This window comes from Biomphalaria glabrata, chromosome 8 (assembly GCF_947242115.1).
Source record: "Biomphalaria glabrata chromosome 8, xgBioGlab47.1, whole genome shotgun sequence".
NCBI lineage: Eukaryota > Metazoa > Mollusca > Gastropoda > Planorbidae > Biomphalaria > Biomphalaria glabrata.
Window position 1 is genome coordinate 29019540 of NC_074718.1, and position 18184 is coordinate 29037723.

At 40.2% G+C, this 18184-nt stretch overlaps 2 protein-coding genes across 2 annotated transcripts; both read right to left on the bottom strand.

Moving 5' to 3' along the window:
* Positions 1-11167: 11167 nt before the first annotated feature.
* On the bottom strand, positions 11168-14083 carry LOC129927825 (TRIO and F-actin-binding protein-like). The gene has a single exon (XM_056039345.1). The coding sequence runs from the start codon at positions 14081-14083 to the stop codon at positions 11168-11170; it is 2916 nt and encodes a 971-aa protein (XP_055895320.1).
* A 2271-nt stretch (positions 14084-16354) lies between these two features.
* LOC106054650 (uncharacterized PPE family protein PPE62-like) lies at positions 16355-17668 on the bottom strand. The gene has a single exon (XM_013210626.2). The coding sequence runs from the start codon at positions 17666-17668 to the stop codon at positions 16355-16357; it is 1314 nt and encodes a 437-aa protein (XP_013066080.2).
* Positions 17669-18184: the final 516 nt, after the last annotated feature.

An 18184-nucleotide genomic window follows, 5' to 3' on the forward strand; every position in this document is an offset into this window, starting at 1 on the left:
TAAGTCATGTTTGTGACTCACGTGTCTACTAAAGTAATTACATAGAAAGAAACCAAGCTAGTTCTATGAGGTCGCCACTAAAATAGATGAATGGATAGCGCCTAAGTCTCGGGAATCCCCGCTGCTAATACTAATACAAAGCCAAACAAATGAGGATACGTGGTCCCTTAAAAAAAAAAAAAAAGCTGACCGCTGGTTAGTGCTGTCCACTGAAGACCTCACGCGCAACATGACACACAATGACAAATGGGGATGAGGTGGAGAGAGACAGTGGCTTTAGCTTGAGCGTGAGGGTGGCGGGATGGACTGGACCCTCCACACAACGTACAATGTACTGACATAGTCACTCGCGGACAATGGAGAAGGCTTAGTTGACCGGTATGTGAGTGGAATTTTACGAAATTGTTGTCTTTATTCCGGACAGGGCAACACCGGGGGATTAAACCAGATGAACGGGAGGATACAAAAACGAGTTTAAAAAATTTCTTTTTTTTTTTTGCTTTATCCGCTGTCACTCCAAAGTAATGTTCTAATGTTCCCTGACAATGCTGGACTAGGAAACTTCACTGACATTGCTGGACTAGAATCTTCACTGACAAGGGCGTACTAAAATACAACGACGCCAAAAATGTGTGTTCAAAATCAGACAGATGAAAGACATAAAATGACAATAAACTGAGAGAAAACAAAATGATATGACTCAGAAATCAAATTAACCAAAGAGATCTTCAGCAGCAATGTCAGTAGCTCACAGAACAGCTTCAATTAATAGAAAAGTCACAGACTAGATTCAATTAAAATAATTGTTTCAGAATAAGTTCAATATCAAACTTTGTTACAGGATATCCTCAATAAAAAGATTTGTTGCAGAATAGGCTCAGTTAAAATATTTGTCGCTGAATAGGTCAAAAGATCAAATGTTTGACTGCTGAAACAGATAAGGAGCTAAACTGAATATTGTTAGGAGTTGTATAACTTTGAAATTTCATGAGATTTAGAGTTACTAAAAGTCCCTACACTAACCAAAACTGAATATCTGGTCATGCTTCTTTCAGAAGGAAAATCAGCAAAGAAAGCCATGAAAAAAAAGAAAAATCAGCCGGAGTGAACTTCTACAGGCTGGAGGAGAAACCATGATAAAGGCATGTTTTAAAATTTGCTACAAGATCTTGCAGTCAGGAGAATGACCCAAGCCCTGAACTCAATGCAAAAGAAAGACAATTTACAACTCTAAAACTAGCGCACCATCAGCCTCTTATGCCAACTCAGCTAAGTCCTGTTAACAATCACATTGAATCGTTTAGAATCAATAGCAGACAAAATTATATCAGAAGAACAAGGGATTTCGATTTGATAATAAAAAGTTCAATTTTTCATACAAGTACACTATGTTCAATTAATAGTTAAAACAATCATAGCGTACATACGTAAAATACTGTCTCTATGTCAAGTTTTATCAAGATAGGTTAAACGGTTTTTAATTTCAATGCGGGACATACATACATACATACATACGCCTTACTTTGCGCTTTGTATATTAATATTCATGTGTTTTCTGGTGTATTAGCTACTAATATACAATCCGTAAAGAGAGAGGTAGACAGAAAGAGGGACAAAAAGAGAGATAGAGAGAGAAGGTGAGAGAGAGAGAGAGAAAGGGAGATTGAGAGAAAGCGGGGTAAAGAGAGAAAAAGTGGTTCAGTGAGAAAGAGAGCCAGAGCGAGGGACACAGAGAGAGAGAGAGAGAGAGAGGAACAGATACAGAGAGCGATGAATAGAGAAAGCGAAGGACATAGAGAGAGAGAGAGAGAGAGAGAGAGAGAGAGAGAGAGAGAAGAAAAGAAAGAGAGAAATAAAGATAGGGAGATGTTGAGTGAGTGAGTGAGAGGGACAGAGAAAGACAGTGATGAATAGAGAAATAAAAAGAAAGAAAGAACTAGACAGACTACAATAAAAAAAAAAGTAACTTGTTCACACCTTTGCACGCCCACAGGTTCAGCTGACCGATGAGCTGGAATGAATCAGTTACTATCAACACAGTTTACCAGCGCAACTCTTATCAGCTTTTGTTCCCCTCGAAATATAGATGTCCATATACAATTGTTTCTGCGTGCAGTGGCTAACGGGTGTAGTGGACTCACCGTCGCTTCTGTTACTATCATTTATCTCATTAATATTTAGTAAATCTTGGTGGAATAAAAAAAAAACACTGAAGGTTCAGAAGAATATTTTTACTTCTACAAACCAGGATTAAAACTTGGAGGAAGGAGTCTGTTAACATGATAGTCTAACTTCATGAGCCAATGTGGAATATGTATCCAGCATGTCAATTTGTGTTGATTCTCATTCTAAAAGTTAATTAGAATAATCTGCTCTTTGATTCTTTTCTAAGATTCGTTGTAGCGGCCCCGAAAGAGGAATAGCCACTATTAAATTTATGTGGTCTGTCCGTCCATCCGTCCTGTTTAGATCTCCAAAACTAAAAAAAGATATTGAAAATCTGATATCATGATATCTTAGATCTTTGAAAGTTCTGATGCAACAGCTACTTTTTTCTTTTCTGAAAGCTAAGATATAATTTTTAAAATGGACGATGCAAGCAGTTTTTTTCATAAAAATACACGATATTTACAACTATTCCCTATTAATAATAAAAAAAATAGGAAAACTAATTAGCAAGTGTCACTATTGATTATAATATTTTCAACACATCTATACAAAGGGTTATAGATTTAGATTTTAAAAAATATGTTTTTTTTAAATTGGTATTACTAAATTATTTTCTGTTATACTAGCTACTTACATTTTAAACAAAATGCTTACTTTTTAAAAAAAACTTGTTTTAAATCCTGTTGAAGCAATATAATAATGTGACATGGTAAAAAGAGAAAGCGACATAGAGAAATATCGTGGCGATATAATGAAATATTTTGGCGATATAATGGAACGTAAAGAAAAAAAGTAAGAAAATGAAGAGAAGAAATGTAGGAGAGATTTTGATATTTCTAGGAAATAAAAGCAAATAATATTAGTAATAAAAAAAATACTTTGTGCACTAAGCTTAAGAGCTTAGAAATAAAATTGTACAGTTTTGACAAGTCTACAACAATTATTAGATCTAATGTTAAAATACTTAATTTATCAATGTTATAGAGTGTGTGTTTCTATGGTGACGGTGGGAAGAGGTTAGCGATTGGTTGTGAAAGATGCAACATAGGTGGCAGTGTCGTCATTTGGTCTTACTTTATGTCAAACGGCTTCAAAAATTGAGACTAAAGGGTTGTATTATTGTAGTGAGTCAGATTTTGTTAAAGAATATTATGACTCAAGTCTAGTACGTTTATCCCACTTTATCACAAGCTGATTTAGTCTATAATATAAATAAAGCTCTATTTAGTTTTCTTCACAAAAGGAAGTTATTCAAGTTCTTTGAAGTTGTATTAGTTAAGATGTATTACACCTACAATGGTTTAGCTGTCTACCAGCAGTTTGGTGTTAGAAGTCAACGACCGGCTACAACAATCAATAGTCTGAATTCTGTACACCGGATACACCAAACAAAGCTTCCTATTTAGAGATTTACCTCCATGTATGAAAACCTGCACTACAGATAAATTAGAGCCTTGGTTTTAAAGATGTTCAGGAATGTGTCTTTTTTTTTGTCCCCAAATACTTGAAATCACAAACGTTCGTATTTGCACTCTGTCAGTGTCAAGTCTAACATGAAATCAATAATCATAACACTTTTTATGAAATCAATCAGATTTAATGAAGATTCTCCATTAGAGAAAAATTAAAAGAACTCACTGATTAGAAAAAAAAAAGATCCCGCTTAGATCCGCAAAGATTGTATTACAGCTAAACAAACATAAATATCTGGGAGGGGAAACTTTACGGGATAATTAGAATCAATTTTCTTTATGTATCGAAGCTGTGACCATAAAAAAATGTCTCATCAACTGGAACAAGGAAAAAAAAAAACTTTGTTTAAAATACAACCAGATGGGAGCAGACGATAAAACCAACAGTTTTGTTTCATGAAATAATCTCTCATTTCTTATAAACATTTCCAATTATTAAATGTCCTGGAAACTCTTCCTCTCTCTCTCTTTTTTCGCCATTCTTTCTTAATGTGTCTCTATTTCTCTGAGTGTCTTTCTTTCCCTCTCTCTGCGTATATATACAAATATATCTTTTATGTTATTTCTCTCTCTCTCTTCTCTCTGTATTTTTTTTTATCTCTCTCTCTCTCTTTCTGTCTCTCTACACATCATGTTGGTGTTCTGTCCTGATTAACTGGTCTTAGAACACTTATTGGGTAAATGCCTTTTTAAGAAGAAGAAGAACTAGAGAGTCAACAAAAAAAAGTATTTTAAGGTGGAAAGGGAGGAGTTGGGGGAGGGTGGAGTTGGGAAGGGAGGAGTTGTGAGGGAGGAGTTGGGGGAGGGAGGAGCTGGGAGGGAGGAGTTGAGGGAGGGGGGGTTGGGGAGGGAGGAGTTGGGGGAGGAAAAAGTTGTGAGGAAGGTGTTGAAGAGGGAGGAGCTAGGAGGGAGGAGTTGAGGGAGGGGAGTTGGGGAGGGAGGAGTTGTGAGGGAGGAGTTGGGGGAGGGAGGAGTTGGGGGAGGGAGGAGTTGGGGGAGGGAGGAGTTGGGGGAGGGAGGAGTTGGGGAGGGAGGAGTTGGGGAGGTAGGAGATGGGAGAGGGATGAGTTGGGGGAGGGAGGAGTTGGGGAGGGATTTGTTGGGAGAGAGGAGTATGGGAGGTAGGAGATGGGAGAGGGATGAGTTGGGGGAGGGAGGAGTTGGGGGAGGGAGTTGTTGGGAGGGAGGAGTTGGGGAGGCCGGAGTTGGGGAGGGAGGAGTTGGGGAGGTAGGAGATGGGAGAGGGATGAGTTGGGGGAGGGAGGAGTTGGGGAGGGAGGAGTTGGGGGAGGGAGTTGTTGGGAGGGAGGAGTTGGGGAGGTTGGTGTTGGGGAGGGAGGAGTTGGGGAGGTAGGAGTTGGGGAGGTAGGAGATGGGAGAGGGATGAGTTGGGGGAGGGAGGAGTTGGGGAGGGAGGAGTTGGGGGAGGGAGTTGTTGGGAGGGAGGAGTTGGGGAGGTTGGTGTTGGGGAGGGAGGAGTTGGGGAGGTAGGAGATGGGAGAGGGATGATTTGGGGAGGGAGGAGTTGGGGAGGGAGTTGTTGGGAGGGAGGAGTTGGGGAGGTAGGAGATGGGAGAGGGATGAGTTGAGGGAGGGATGAGTTGGGGAGGGAGGAGTTGGGGGAGGGAGTTGTTGGGAGGGAGGAGTTGGGGAGGCTGGTGTTGGGGAGGGAGGAGTTGGGGAGGTAGGAGATGGGAGAGGGATGATTTGGGGAGGGAGGAGTTGGGGAGGGAGTTGTTCGGAGGGAGGAGTTGGGGAGGCTGGAGTTGGGGAGGGAGGAGTTGGGGAGGTAGGAGATGGGAGAGGGATGAGTTGGGGGAGGGAGGAGTTGGGGGGGAGGAGTTGGGGAGGGAGGAGTTGGGGAGGTAGGAGATGGGAGAGGGATGAGTTGGGGGAGGGAGGAGTTGGGGAGGGATTTGTTGGGAGGGAGGAGTTGGGGAGGCTGGAGTTGGGGAGGGAGGAGTTGGGGAGGGAGGAGTTAATACTTGAATTCACATGTTGTTTCAATTGGTGGGCCAAGGGAATTTATGTGGGAGCGTTTACTTGTGAGCCTTTCTATTTTATAAGTCAGAAAAATAAAGGGAAGGGGGCCATAGTATATGAAACAATATAGAGCCTAAGAACAATTCAACGGGCGTAGACGGTGGGTAAAGCTAGTGGAATATAAGATATGTAAAGCACCCAACTGTGTTTAGTGTGAATATAGTGGAAGTTTATAATGACTCTGATTAAATATGTGCTGAATAGTAGTGTTGTAGGGGTCCAGTAGAGATACAGTGTTCTATGTTTCAATGGTGCTGTTATCTTAAGAAACTTGTGAACCAAAATGTGTGTCGAGTTTTAAATTATTAATGTATTTATTATTTATATTATTATTATTATTAATATTATTATTGTTATTTCTAATTGTATGAAATTTAGATAGGATGTAATATATTTAAAAAAAATTTCCGTGTTAAATTATGAGCTTCGCCCTGACAAAATATTTCAAATCTCATTCCCCCCCCCCCCCTTGATTCCTTGATAGTTTCTGCCGACCTAATGAAGTTATTACATCTAAAATATCGGGAACTTCTTTCTTCTCACAACATTCTCTATATCCCATGCATCACATCATTCCTCTCTCTTATCTAACACAAAGCTAATCACTGAATGTTCAATGTTCATGGTGCAGCCCTCTACAGTAAACGTGCTTTGGTATTTTAGAAGTTCTCATTATCAAGCCATCAATAAAGGAATGCGTCTCATTATCCGACTTTGACACTATCCGTGCGCTTGATGGCTCCACAGATACAGCCAAGTGCACCATCCCTAAACATGGTGAGCTTGTCTAATGAATCGGAACGCTGATGGTATCAAAATCTGGAAAGTTCGTTCATAGAGGCTCGCTCTCTAATTAGCTCTGTGATCTTTCTGAACCTTGTTTTCTTCATCAGCATGTCTGACTTTCATCCACTTCCTCCCTGTACTCCTGTCTCTCACTCTTCTCTCTTTGACTCTCCCTCTTGTTCTCTCGCCATCTTAACACCCAAGACCGTTCTTCTCCAGCTTCTCTTCATTTTTGTACGCATAACTTTCACTCTCTGTTACCTGTGATCACGCAAACACACACACGCTGCCTGAGTCTCTACATGACAATGTTTGACTTGTCGTAAAAGTTGAAATACCAACAAACAGCAAAAAAAAAAAAAAAATTTAAAAAAAAAACAGACGTGAAAATCAGCTTGCACGACATCAAACTATAACGGCTGGCTACAACGGCTATCTAAAATGTCTTGCTACAACGGCTATCTAAAATGTCTTGCTACAACGGCTATCTAAAATGTCTTGCTACAACGGCTATCTAAAATGTCTTGCTACAACGGCTGGCTACAACGGCTATCTAAAATGTCTTGCTACAACGGCTGGCTACAACGGCTATCTAAAATGTCTTGCTACAACGGCTGGCTACAACGGCTATCTAAAATGTCTTGCTACAACGGCTATCTAAAATGTCTTGCTACAACGGCTATCTAAAATGTCTGGCTACAACGGCTATCTAAAATGTCTTGCTAAAACGGTTCCAAGACTTATCTTGCATTAGTTTAATGGAATTGGAAAATTTGTTTTGGGAAGGGTACATTGTGATAGTAAATGTTATTGTTTTGTCAGGCCCGTCTCGTTATTGTAACCCAGTAACCCACATTGCTGACATGTCGAAAGAATGCGCTTAGTAACATAGAGGTAAGATAATTAGATTCTTTTTGGGCCTATATATAGGGACGAACTAATATGAATAAAGGGAGCATTTACACAGACAAGAAAGTGTTTGTTTATGTGGACTAGCCTACTATTACAACTTGGACAAAAAATGTTTTAAAAATCTGTAACTATGATTAGCTTTCCTGGAACTAAAATAATAAAAAGTACAGTTGACAGCCATGTCGTGACTCAATGGGGAAACAAAACGAGGGAAAAGTATATAAACTAATGAATTTTGCCATTGCTTTAATTTATAAACTAATAGATACTTGGCACAAACTTGTTAAAGTCAGGCCTCCATTTGTTGGACTCAAAATCTCAGTTTCCATCGGGATTCAAACTCAAGACCATATGGTTCAGACACAAAGTTTTCAACTAGTGTTACGTTTCAGATGCAGAAGTTTAACTCTTCCGTTCATGCTGTCACTTATTGGGTAAATGCCTTTTAATGCAAATGAATGTGAAATCTCACACCGCATACTTTTCTATTGCTTTCTTTTAAATGTTATATTTGCAATAAAATGTTTTTCTTATTAGCCTAGTTCTTAAAGCAAACATCGTATAGTATCATTGGGTACAAAGACAGACATACAAAACCACTACTGGTAATAATAATGTCTCGTGTATATCCTTTTTTGTAACCAGAGTCGTTACGACCAAACCAGTGTTCGCGAAGCTCATATAGGTGTTTACTCTAAACTAGGTCAAAGGTCAGGCACACGTCATGGACACAATTTTAATTTAATGTTAATTTTACTCCTATAAGAATTAAATATGAACTTGAACAGGAAAGAAGTCCAAGTTGTGAAGATGTGAAAAATGTAATACGGTACTGGACATCTACTTGACACCCACTAGACATCAACTGGACATCAGCTGTCAGCAAATCTTCAATGACAACGTACTCCACAGTATAGTAAGACTGAGTGAAAATTACAATGACGATTGTTAAAGACAAAGAAGGACAGTTATAATCGCGACACATTCAGCAGATAAAATCTCACGAGACTTTGTATCACCAATTAATCTTTCCTGAGGGTGGACGTTTCTGGGAAAGTAATTGCCATGGTTACGATGATCTGTTGATATCCACGAAGTAGGGCGAAGTGATTACTTCATTTGAATGTTTTTAACCATCTTCGTCCCTGCTTACGTCTCATCGCTGTACTAGTTCAATTTCAATAGTTCTTTTAAGTCTGTAACTAGCCTATCCTGTAACCCAGTGATGCCCAACCTAATTTGGTCTCCGGGCCATTTTAATTTCCAACACTCGTGTCGCGGTCTATATCACCAAATAGGTGCAAAAACGAAATTAAATCGGCCTCATACTATTTTAATAGAAACCCGTGGTTGTAGTACTTACATTAATTAATGGGACATTAAAGGTTTATATTTTTTAAGCGTCGAAAATTTGCTTTATTTCTCTGCTTAAAATGTAAGCTGACATTACCACAGACTCATTTTTAATTTTTAGCGTCTCCCGAAAGGGACATAGACGCTATTAGTTTTGTGTGGTCTGTCTGTCAGTCCGTCCTCCGTCCCGTTTAGATCTCGAAAACTAGAAGAGATATTAAAAATCCGACATCATGATATTTTAGGCCATTTAACGTTCCTTTGCAACGGCTTCTTTTTTCTTTTCTGAAAGCGAAAAATTTAATTTCTAAAATAAAATTAACTTTCCTGGAACTAAAATAATAAAAGTACAGTTGACAGCCCCTATTGTGACTCAATGGAGGAAAAAAAACGGGGGAAAAGCAGTTTTTTTTTCATACAAATTCACCATTTTTACAATTATTCATTATTAATAGTAACAAACACGGGAGGCTATTTAGCAAGGGTGATTACTATTTACAATTTTTTATTTTTACAAATGCATTGCTAAGTTAAGTAAGTTCTGTTATGTAACTACTACATTTACGAAAAAAATGTTTACTTTTTTTAAAATCAAACAATGTATTTAATATACATGTAAGTGAAACATAGCTAAAAACAACAATTATTAAGTAGTTTTTCATTTTATGGCATAAACTGCAGAATGTCACAGAGGACATAAGACACTTAACCAAAGGAATTTTTTTACGGAAATAATTCTTTATGAGGCTTTGAATAAAAGATTGACCCTTTACAAAACAATTAGATCAATTATATAATATTCAGGGGCGTAGCTAGGAATTTTCCATCGTTTGGGGGCCGGGGGGCTTGACCTCTTGGGGGGCCCCTGCATGTAGCGCAATATTTAATTTTTATTGTAAAAACACTCTTTTGGGGGCCCCCCTCAAGTGGGATTTTCAACTCCCCCTCCTCACCCCACACTAGCTACGCCACTGATACTATTGCATCTGTTTTCTTGTCCAAATTTTTTTTTTATTGGTAGCGAGGATGGCGATATATGTAAAAGTGACCTTATCCGATTTGACCTATATTTGTATGTATCTTAACATCATCTCTCTCTCCCAAGACCCTCTGTCCTAAATCTTAGTTGAGCAGTTGAAGGTCAGTATCTAGACACACACACATACAAGTATACACCGACATCTACCAATGATCTTTTTTTTTTTTGAGGTGTGGGGTCGCCCTCATTCATTTGACCATTACTGGACGATACTCTCCAACAACTGTCCCTGCCCCTCACCACGCAGTCGAAAACCTGCTATTAAATGAGAGCACAGGTCACTTCGGGTCAGCTTTTCTTGGACTGATGATAGTTATTTTGTAAATAGAGGGAAGGACACACGTAGTCCTATTTCTCTCTAACCTTCCCCTTCTCTCTTTCTCTAAATTTTCCTCCCCCCCCCCCTCTCTCTCTCTCCGTTCTCTTCATCTTTTTGTCTTTCTCGTTGGTTCCTTCCCTCTCTATGTCGTTGTATCGTTTGACCCTCTTTCTGTCTCTCTGTGGCTACATCACTTAGAAGTGTATGGACAACATGTAGCCTGAAATAAAGTTTGAAAAAGAAAAGTCTTATAGAATTCCAAAAGCTCTTCAATCTCTTCAAGTATCGCTGTAATAGGATCTCATCCTGAAGTGCCATTACCGCGTCTTGAATAATGTATGGCTGTACACATATACACACTCATATATACATATATATTTACATTGCACACCAGAAACAGATTTTACTAAAATATCCCCTTCATCTCAAAAGAGTTTATCTAGCATATAATGTTGCACACATGGTCTATACTTTTGGCACTTCTGCAATTGGGCACTGGAATAACAACAGTCTGCATCAAATAACAAACTTCAGGCCTATACACTTAAGAACACATGATCATTATTTGATCTAGTTTTTTTTTCCGCAGCTCAACATCAATATAGTGTGCAAGTATCTTCGGTGTCTAAAGAAAAGTAAAAACAAATTGCCACTTCGGCTTTTAAACATTAAACCTGCAATTAAATGGATAGCTTTTTTTTTTTTTTTAGCTAATATGAAATTTAAAAATAAACAAAAACATAGTTTTAAAATTTATTGCTTTAATTTTCTTTTTTCAAAATTAGAAGTGTAGTATTATTAGTGAGAAACATGTTTTTGAATGAGTGAGTTCCAATCAAACTTTTGTGTACGAAAACATTCGAGCTTGGGCAGACAGATGGACAAACAAGTGAAGGTCAGTATAGGAGTGTATTCAAAGCATTTACCGTTGAATCCAGTAACCCCCTCGCTACTTCGTGGTTCATCGTTCGTGTACTCGCTACTTCGAGGTTCATCGTTCGTGTACTTGCTACTTCTTGGTTCATCGTTCGTGTACTTGCTACTTCGTGGTTCATCGTTCGTGTACTTGCTACTTCATGGTTCATCGTTCGTGTACTCGCTACTTCGTGGTTCATCGTTCGTGTACTTGCTACTTCTTGGTTCATCGTTCGTGTACTTGCTACTTCTTGGTTCATCGTTCGTGTACTTGCTACTTCGTGGTTCATCGTTCGTGTACTTGCTACTTCGTGGTTCATCGTTCGTGTACTTGCTACTTCGTGGTTCATCGTTCGTGTACTTGCTACTTCGTGGTTCATCGTTCGTGTACTTGCTACTTCGTGGTTCATCGTTCGTGTACTCGCTACTTCGTGGTTCATCGTTCGTGTACTTGCTACTTCGTGGTTCATCGTTCGTGTACTTGCTACTTCGTGGTTCATCGTTCGTGTACTTGCTACTTCGTGGTTCATCGTTCGTGTACTTGCTACTTCGTGGTTCATCGTTCGTGTACTCGCTACTTCGTGGTTCATCGTTCGTGTACTTGCTACTTCTTGGTTCATCGTTCGTGTACTTGCTACTTCTTGGTTCATCGTTCGTGTACTTGCTACTTCGTGGTTCATCGTTCGTGTACTCGCTACTTCGTGGTTCATCGTTCGTGTACTTGCTACTTCTTGGTTCATCGTTCGTGTACTTGCTACTTCTTGGTTCATCGTTCGTGTACTTGCTACTTCGTGGTTCATCGTTCGTGTACTTGCTACTTCTTGGTTCATCGTTCGTGTACTTGCTACTTCGTGGTTCATCGTTCGTGTACTCGCTACTTCGTGGTTCATCGTTCGTGTACTTGCTACTTCGTGGTTCATCGTTCGTGTACTCGCTACTTCGTGGTTCATCGTTCGTGTACTTGCTACTTCTTGGTTCATCGTTCGTGTACTTGCTACTTCTTGGTTCATCGTTCGTGTACTTGCTACTTCGTGGTTCATCGTTCGTGTACTTGCTACTTCGTGGTTCATCGTTCGTGTACTCGCTACTTCGTGGTTCATCGTTCGTGTACTTGCTACTTCTTGGTTCATCGTTCGTGTACTTGCTACTTCTTGGTTCATCGTTCGTGTACTTGCTACTTCGTGGTTCATCGTTCGTGTACTTGCTACTTCTTGGTTCATCGTTCGTGTACTTGCTACTTCGTGGTTCATCGTTCGTGTACTTGCTACTTCGTGGTTCATCGTTCGTGTACTTGCTACTTCTTGGTTCATCGTTCGTGTACTTGCTACTTCGTGGTTCATCGTTCGTGTACTCGCTACTTCGTGGTTCATCGTTCGTGTACTTGCTACTTCGTGGTTCATCGTTCGTGTACTCGCTACTTCGTGGTTCATCGTTCGTGTACTTGCTACTTCTTGGTTCATCGTTCGTGTACTTGCTACTTCTTGGTTCATCGTTCGTGTACTTGCTACTTCGTGGTTCATCGTTCGTGTACTCGCTACTTCGTGGTTCATCGTTCGTGTACTTGCTACTTCGTGGTTCATCGTTCGTGTACTTGCTACTTCGTGGTTCATCGTTCGTGTACTTGCTACTTCGTGGTTCATCGTTCGTGTACTTGCTACTTCGTGGTTCATCGTTCGTGTACTCGCTACTTCGTGGTTCATCGTTCGTGTACTTGCTACTTCTTGGTTCATCGTTCGTGTACTTGCTACTTCGTGGTTCATCGTTCGTGTACTTGCTACTTCTTGGTTCATCGTTCGTGTACTTGCTACTTCGTGGTTCATCGTTCGTGTACTTGCTACTTCTTGGTTCATCGTTCGTGTACTTGCTACTTCTTGGTTCATCGTTCGTGTACTTGCTACTTCGTGGTTCATCGTTCGTGTACTTGCTACTTCTTGGTTCATCGTTCGTGTACTTGCTACTTCGTGGTTCATCGTTCGTGTACTCGCTACTTCGTGGTTCATCGTTCGTGTACTTGCTACTTCGTGGTTCATCGTTCGTGTACTCGCTACTTCGTGGTTCATCGTTCGTGTACTTGCTACTTCTTGGTTCATCGTTCGTGTACTTGCTACTTCTTGGTTCATCGTTCGTGTACTTGCTACTTCGTGGTTCATCGTTCGTGTACTTGCTACTTCGTGGTTCATCGTTCGTGTACTCGCTACTTCGTGGTTCATCGTTCGTGTACTTGCTACTTCTTGGTTCATCGTTCGTGTACTCGCTACTTCGTGGTTCATCGTTCGTGTACTTGCTACTTCGTGGTTCATCGTTCGTGTACTTGCTACTTCTTGGTTCATCGTTCGTGTACTTGCTACTTCGTGGTTCATCGTTCGTGTACTTGCTACTTCGTGGTTCATCGTTCGTGTACTCGCTACTTACCGCGAGTGGTTCATCGTTCGTGTACTCGCTACTTACCGCGATTGGTTCTTCGTTCGTGTACTTGCTACTTCTTGGTTCATCGTTCGTGTACTTGCTACTTCGTGGTTCATCGTTCGTGTACTTGCTACTTCTTGGTTCATCGTTCGTGTACTTGCTACTTCGTGGTTCATCGTTCGTGTACTTGCTACTTCGTGGTTCATCGTTCGTGTACTCGCTACTTACCGCGAGTGGTTCATCGTTCGTGTACTCGCTACTTACCGCGAGTGGTTCATCGTTCGTGTACTCGCTACTTACCGCGAGTGGTTCATCGTTCGTGTACTCGCTACTTACCGCGAGTGGTTCATCGTTCGTGTACTTGCTACTTACCGCGAGTGGTTCATCGTTCGTGTACTCGCTACTTACCGCGAGTGGTTCATCGTTCGTGTACTTGCTACTTCGTGGTTCATCGTTCGTGTACTCGCTACTTACCGCGAGTGGTTCATCGTTCGTGTACTCGCTACTTACCGCGAGTGGTTCATCGTTCGTGTACTTGCTACTTCGTGGTTCATCGTTCGTGTACTTGCTACTTCGAGGTTCATCGTTCGTGTACTCGCTACTTCGTGGTTCATCGTTCGTGTACTCGCTACTTTGTAGGTATTTGCAAGGATGTTTATGCAAGACCATTCTTTATAGCTCGTGGCCACGTCGTACGGACCTGTGGTCTCCACCGCCCACAGGTTGTGACGTTGCACGTCATTCTTTAAGACTTCTATGACGATTGGTCTCGGTTTATGGCCGCTATAGCACGGAAAAACGAAGTAAACCGTGAGAGATGAATACCACGAATATTTCATTCAATACATGTCAACTTCGTACAAGTCTTCTCTATATGATGCTATTAGTATCAGGAGTGGAAGAGAATGGGAGTAAACTGAGAAGGAGAGAACGTGAGATATGGAGAGAGAAAATTGAGAGAGAAAGAGAGAACATGGAGAGGGAGAAATTGGGAGGAAGAAAGTGAGTTTAAGAAAGAAGAGGAAGAAAGGAGGATTGAAAGAGGAAGTGAGAGAGAGAGGGGGTGAAATTGTGTGTGTGTGTGTGTGTGTGTGAGAGAGAGAGAGAGAGAGAGAATGGAGAGCAATGTTGTTAGAAAATTACATAGACTAATTACAAAGAAGCAAGAAAGAATTAAGAGTATAGTTGTTTTTCTTATGACGAACAGATAGGAATTAGCAAGACAGAAAGAGAGAGAGAGAGAAAGAGAGAGAGAGAAAGAGAGAGAGAGAGAGTAAAAGAGAGGGATGATGTGAAAAGGAGAAAAAAATCATTATTACTACTAAAGAGAACAAGATGCAGACAAAGAAAGACTGTATAAGATAAAAATATGTTAGAGAAAGAGAAGAAACATGGGAGGAATATGAGAGAGTGAAAATAAAAAAGAGAAATTAGTGAAAAGAGAAAGATGATAGAGTGAAAAAGAAAAAGATGAGTGAAAAAAGAGAGAGACGAGAGAGTAGTGAAAAGAGAAAGATGGGAGAGTAGTGAAAAGAGAAAGATGGGAGAGTAGTGAAAAGAGAAAGATGAGAGAGTAGTGAAAAGAGAAAGACGAGAGAGTAATGAAAAGAGAAAGATGAGAGAGTAGTGAAAAGAGAAATATGAGAGAGTAGTGAAAAGAGAAAGATGAGAGAGTGAAAAAAGAGAGAGATGAGAGAGTAGTGAAAAGAGAAAGATGGGAGAGTAGTGAAAAAAGATAACAAAAACTTGAGCATCATTTGTTATTTCCCTCCTCCGCATATCTTGCCACACGCCCTTGACTCCCCCTCCCGGCCCACACCCCAAACTCAAACTCCCGCCATATTGTGTATTCATTACTGCCTCTATTTAACCAATCGTCCCCTTTATGAAGCGGAAAGCTCAAGTCTCAAAAACATCAGAAGTTGAAATCTCATTTTCTGTGTCATGTTCTGTTAAGAGGCAAACCTTGTTCGGAAGTAGCTTTTCTTGGCCCCTAAGAATGAAGCGTGATTGAGGTGTTTAGCCTTGTTAGGAAGTAGGTTCTGTATGCACCAAAGAATGAGACGTGACGGAAGTGCTTAGCCAAGAGATTAAAAAAACAAAAAACTTCTTTTTATCTCAAGTAGTTTCTTTCTTCTTCTAAAGCAGTCGTCAAATCTAAAGAGTGATCGTATAATACTTCTGGAGAGACTACACTACTTTCAACGAAAGCTAATCTGTATATATAATTCTCTACGTCGCCCAACCATCCGGGACACCACGCTCGCTCGCCGACTCTCTAACCCTCGATGAAAAATTAATGGAAAGATAACTCTTTATTTCTGCAAGTCGGACTAGAGTTATCCCATGTAACTTTCGCGGTGACAGAGAGCGGGGCTCAGAAAAAAAGAGGCGGGGGAGAACAAGTAATCTGTCTCTATAATTCTGTATGTCGACTAGCCACGAGGGACACCACGCACGCACGCCGACTCTCTAACCATCCTTCCGCCCCCTCCCGCCCGCACCTGCGCCTACCTCGCCCTCCAGGCATTCGCACAACTGTGTCTTTTAGGAAGTGTTCACCTGTCACTAAATAGCGGCGTTCCCTACGCCGCGGGTCGGCTAGTAAATATATATAACGCATCTACAGTGATGAGTGTCTTATTTTGTGTATTGTATAGAGTGTTTAAACATGCTCTTATAGCATTCTTACTGCTTTCAGGTCCATTCTCTTTAGCTAACATATGGGAGAAAAGGTACATCTGAGAGGTGACGCTTCTTCACCTTCACCTAAACCTTGGTCTGTTGAACCGTTCGGGCACCACACATTCGTCTCTTTCTTTTCCCTTGACCAGAATCTTTTTGAATGACAGGCCCATTCAATCTTCCCATGGCCTTCATGTCTTCCTCTTGTTCTTTTCCCTTGGTACTGTTCTCTGCTCAGCTAACAAGAATACATTTCTAAACACGACTAAGCGATAGTACTATAAACAGAGAATGTAATTCCAAATCAGTATTACCCATATCAGCATTACACATATCAGTATTACACATATCAGCATTACCCATATCAGTATTACACATACCAGTATTACCTATATCAATATCAGTATTACCCATATCAGCATTACCCATATCAGTATTACCCATATCAGCATTACCCATATCAGTATTACCCATATCAGTATTACCCATATCAGCATTACCCATATCAGTATTACCCATATCAGCATTACCCATATCAGCATTACCCATATCAGTATTACCCATATCAGCATTACCCATATCAGCATTACCCATATCAGTATTACCCATATCAGTATTACCCATATCAGTATTACACATATCAATATTACCCATATCAGTATTACCCATATCAGTATTACTCATTACAGTATTGCACATAACAGTATTGTACATATCAGTATTACACATATCAGTATTACCCATATCAGTATTACACATATCAGTATTACCCATATCAGTATAACACATATCAGTATTACCCATATCAGTATTACCCATATCAGTATAACACATATCAGTATTACCCATATCAGTATCACCCATATCAGTATTACCCATATCAATATTACCAATATCAGTATTACCCATATCAGTATTACCCATATCAGTACTATCCATATCAGTATTACACATATCAGTATTACACATATCAGTATTACCCATATCAGCATTACCCATATCAGTATAACACATATCAGTATTACCCATATCAGTATCACCCATATCAGTATTACCCATATCAATATTACCAATATCAGTATTACCCATATCAGTATTACCCATATCAGTACTATCCATATCAGTATTACACATATCAGTATTACACATATCAGTATTACCCATATCAGCATTACCCATATCAGTATTACACATATCAGCAATACCCATATCAGTATTACCCATATCAGTATTACCCATATCAGTATTACCCATAACAGTATTGCACATAACAGTATTGCACATATCAGTATTACCCATATCAGTATTACCCATATCAGTATTACCCATATCAGTATTACCCATATCAGTATAACACATATCAGTATTACACATATCAGTATTACCCATATCAGCATTACCCATATTAGTATTACACATATCAGCATTACCCAAATCAGTATTACCCATATCAGCATTACCCAAATCAGTATTACCCATATCAGTATTACCCATATCAATATTACCCATATCAATATTACCCATATCAGTATTACCCATATCAGTATTACCCATATCAGTATTACCCATGCTATTAAACAGACTACAACACCACCTAGAAACTGGCCTACTTCCGCAGAGGCCATGCGGCTTCAGTCAGGGTAGTGGCACGGTTGACATGATCTTTGCATTCCGCCAACTCCAAGAGAAATGTAGAGAGCAAAATTGAAATCTCTATACTGCATTCATAGCTTTGACTAAAGCTTTTGATAATGTTAGTCGTGAAGGCTTTTAGCAAATCATGTCCAAATTCGGCTGCCCTGATCACTTCATAACAATGGTGCGCCAATTCCATGATGACATGCAAGCAAGAGTCCAAGACAACGGAGACTACTCCAAGCAGTTTCCTGTGTCAAAGGGCGTGAAGCAGGGCTGTGTGATGGTTCCAACACTTTTCAGCATGATGTTCACCGCTATGATGAAAGATGCCTTTCGAACAGAATGCATTGGAGTTGGCATACGATATCGCACCGATGCAAGTTTATTCAATGCTCAAAGACTCAAGGCAAGGACCAAGGTAAACTACAACTGCATCAGAGACCCGCT

Excerpts from the sequence above, each read along its gene's own strand:
- LOC129927825 (XM_056039345.1), bottom strand. The coding sequence starts at position 14,083 with ATGGTCTTGCATAAACATCCTTGCAAATACCTACAAAGTAGCGAGTAC.
- LOC106054650 (XM_013210626.2), bottom strand. The coding sequence starts at position 17,668 with ATGGGTAATACTGATATGGGTAATACTGATATGGGTAATACTGATATG.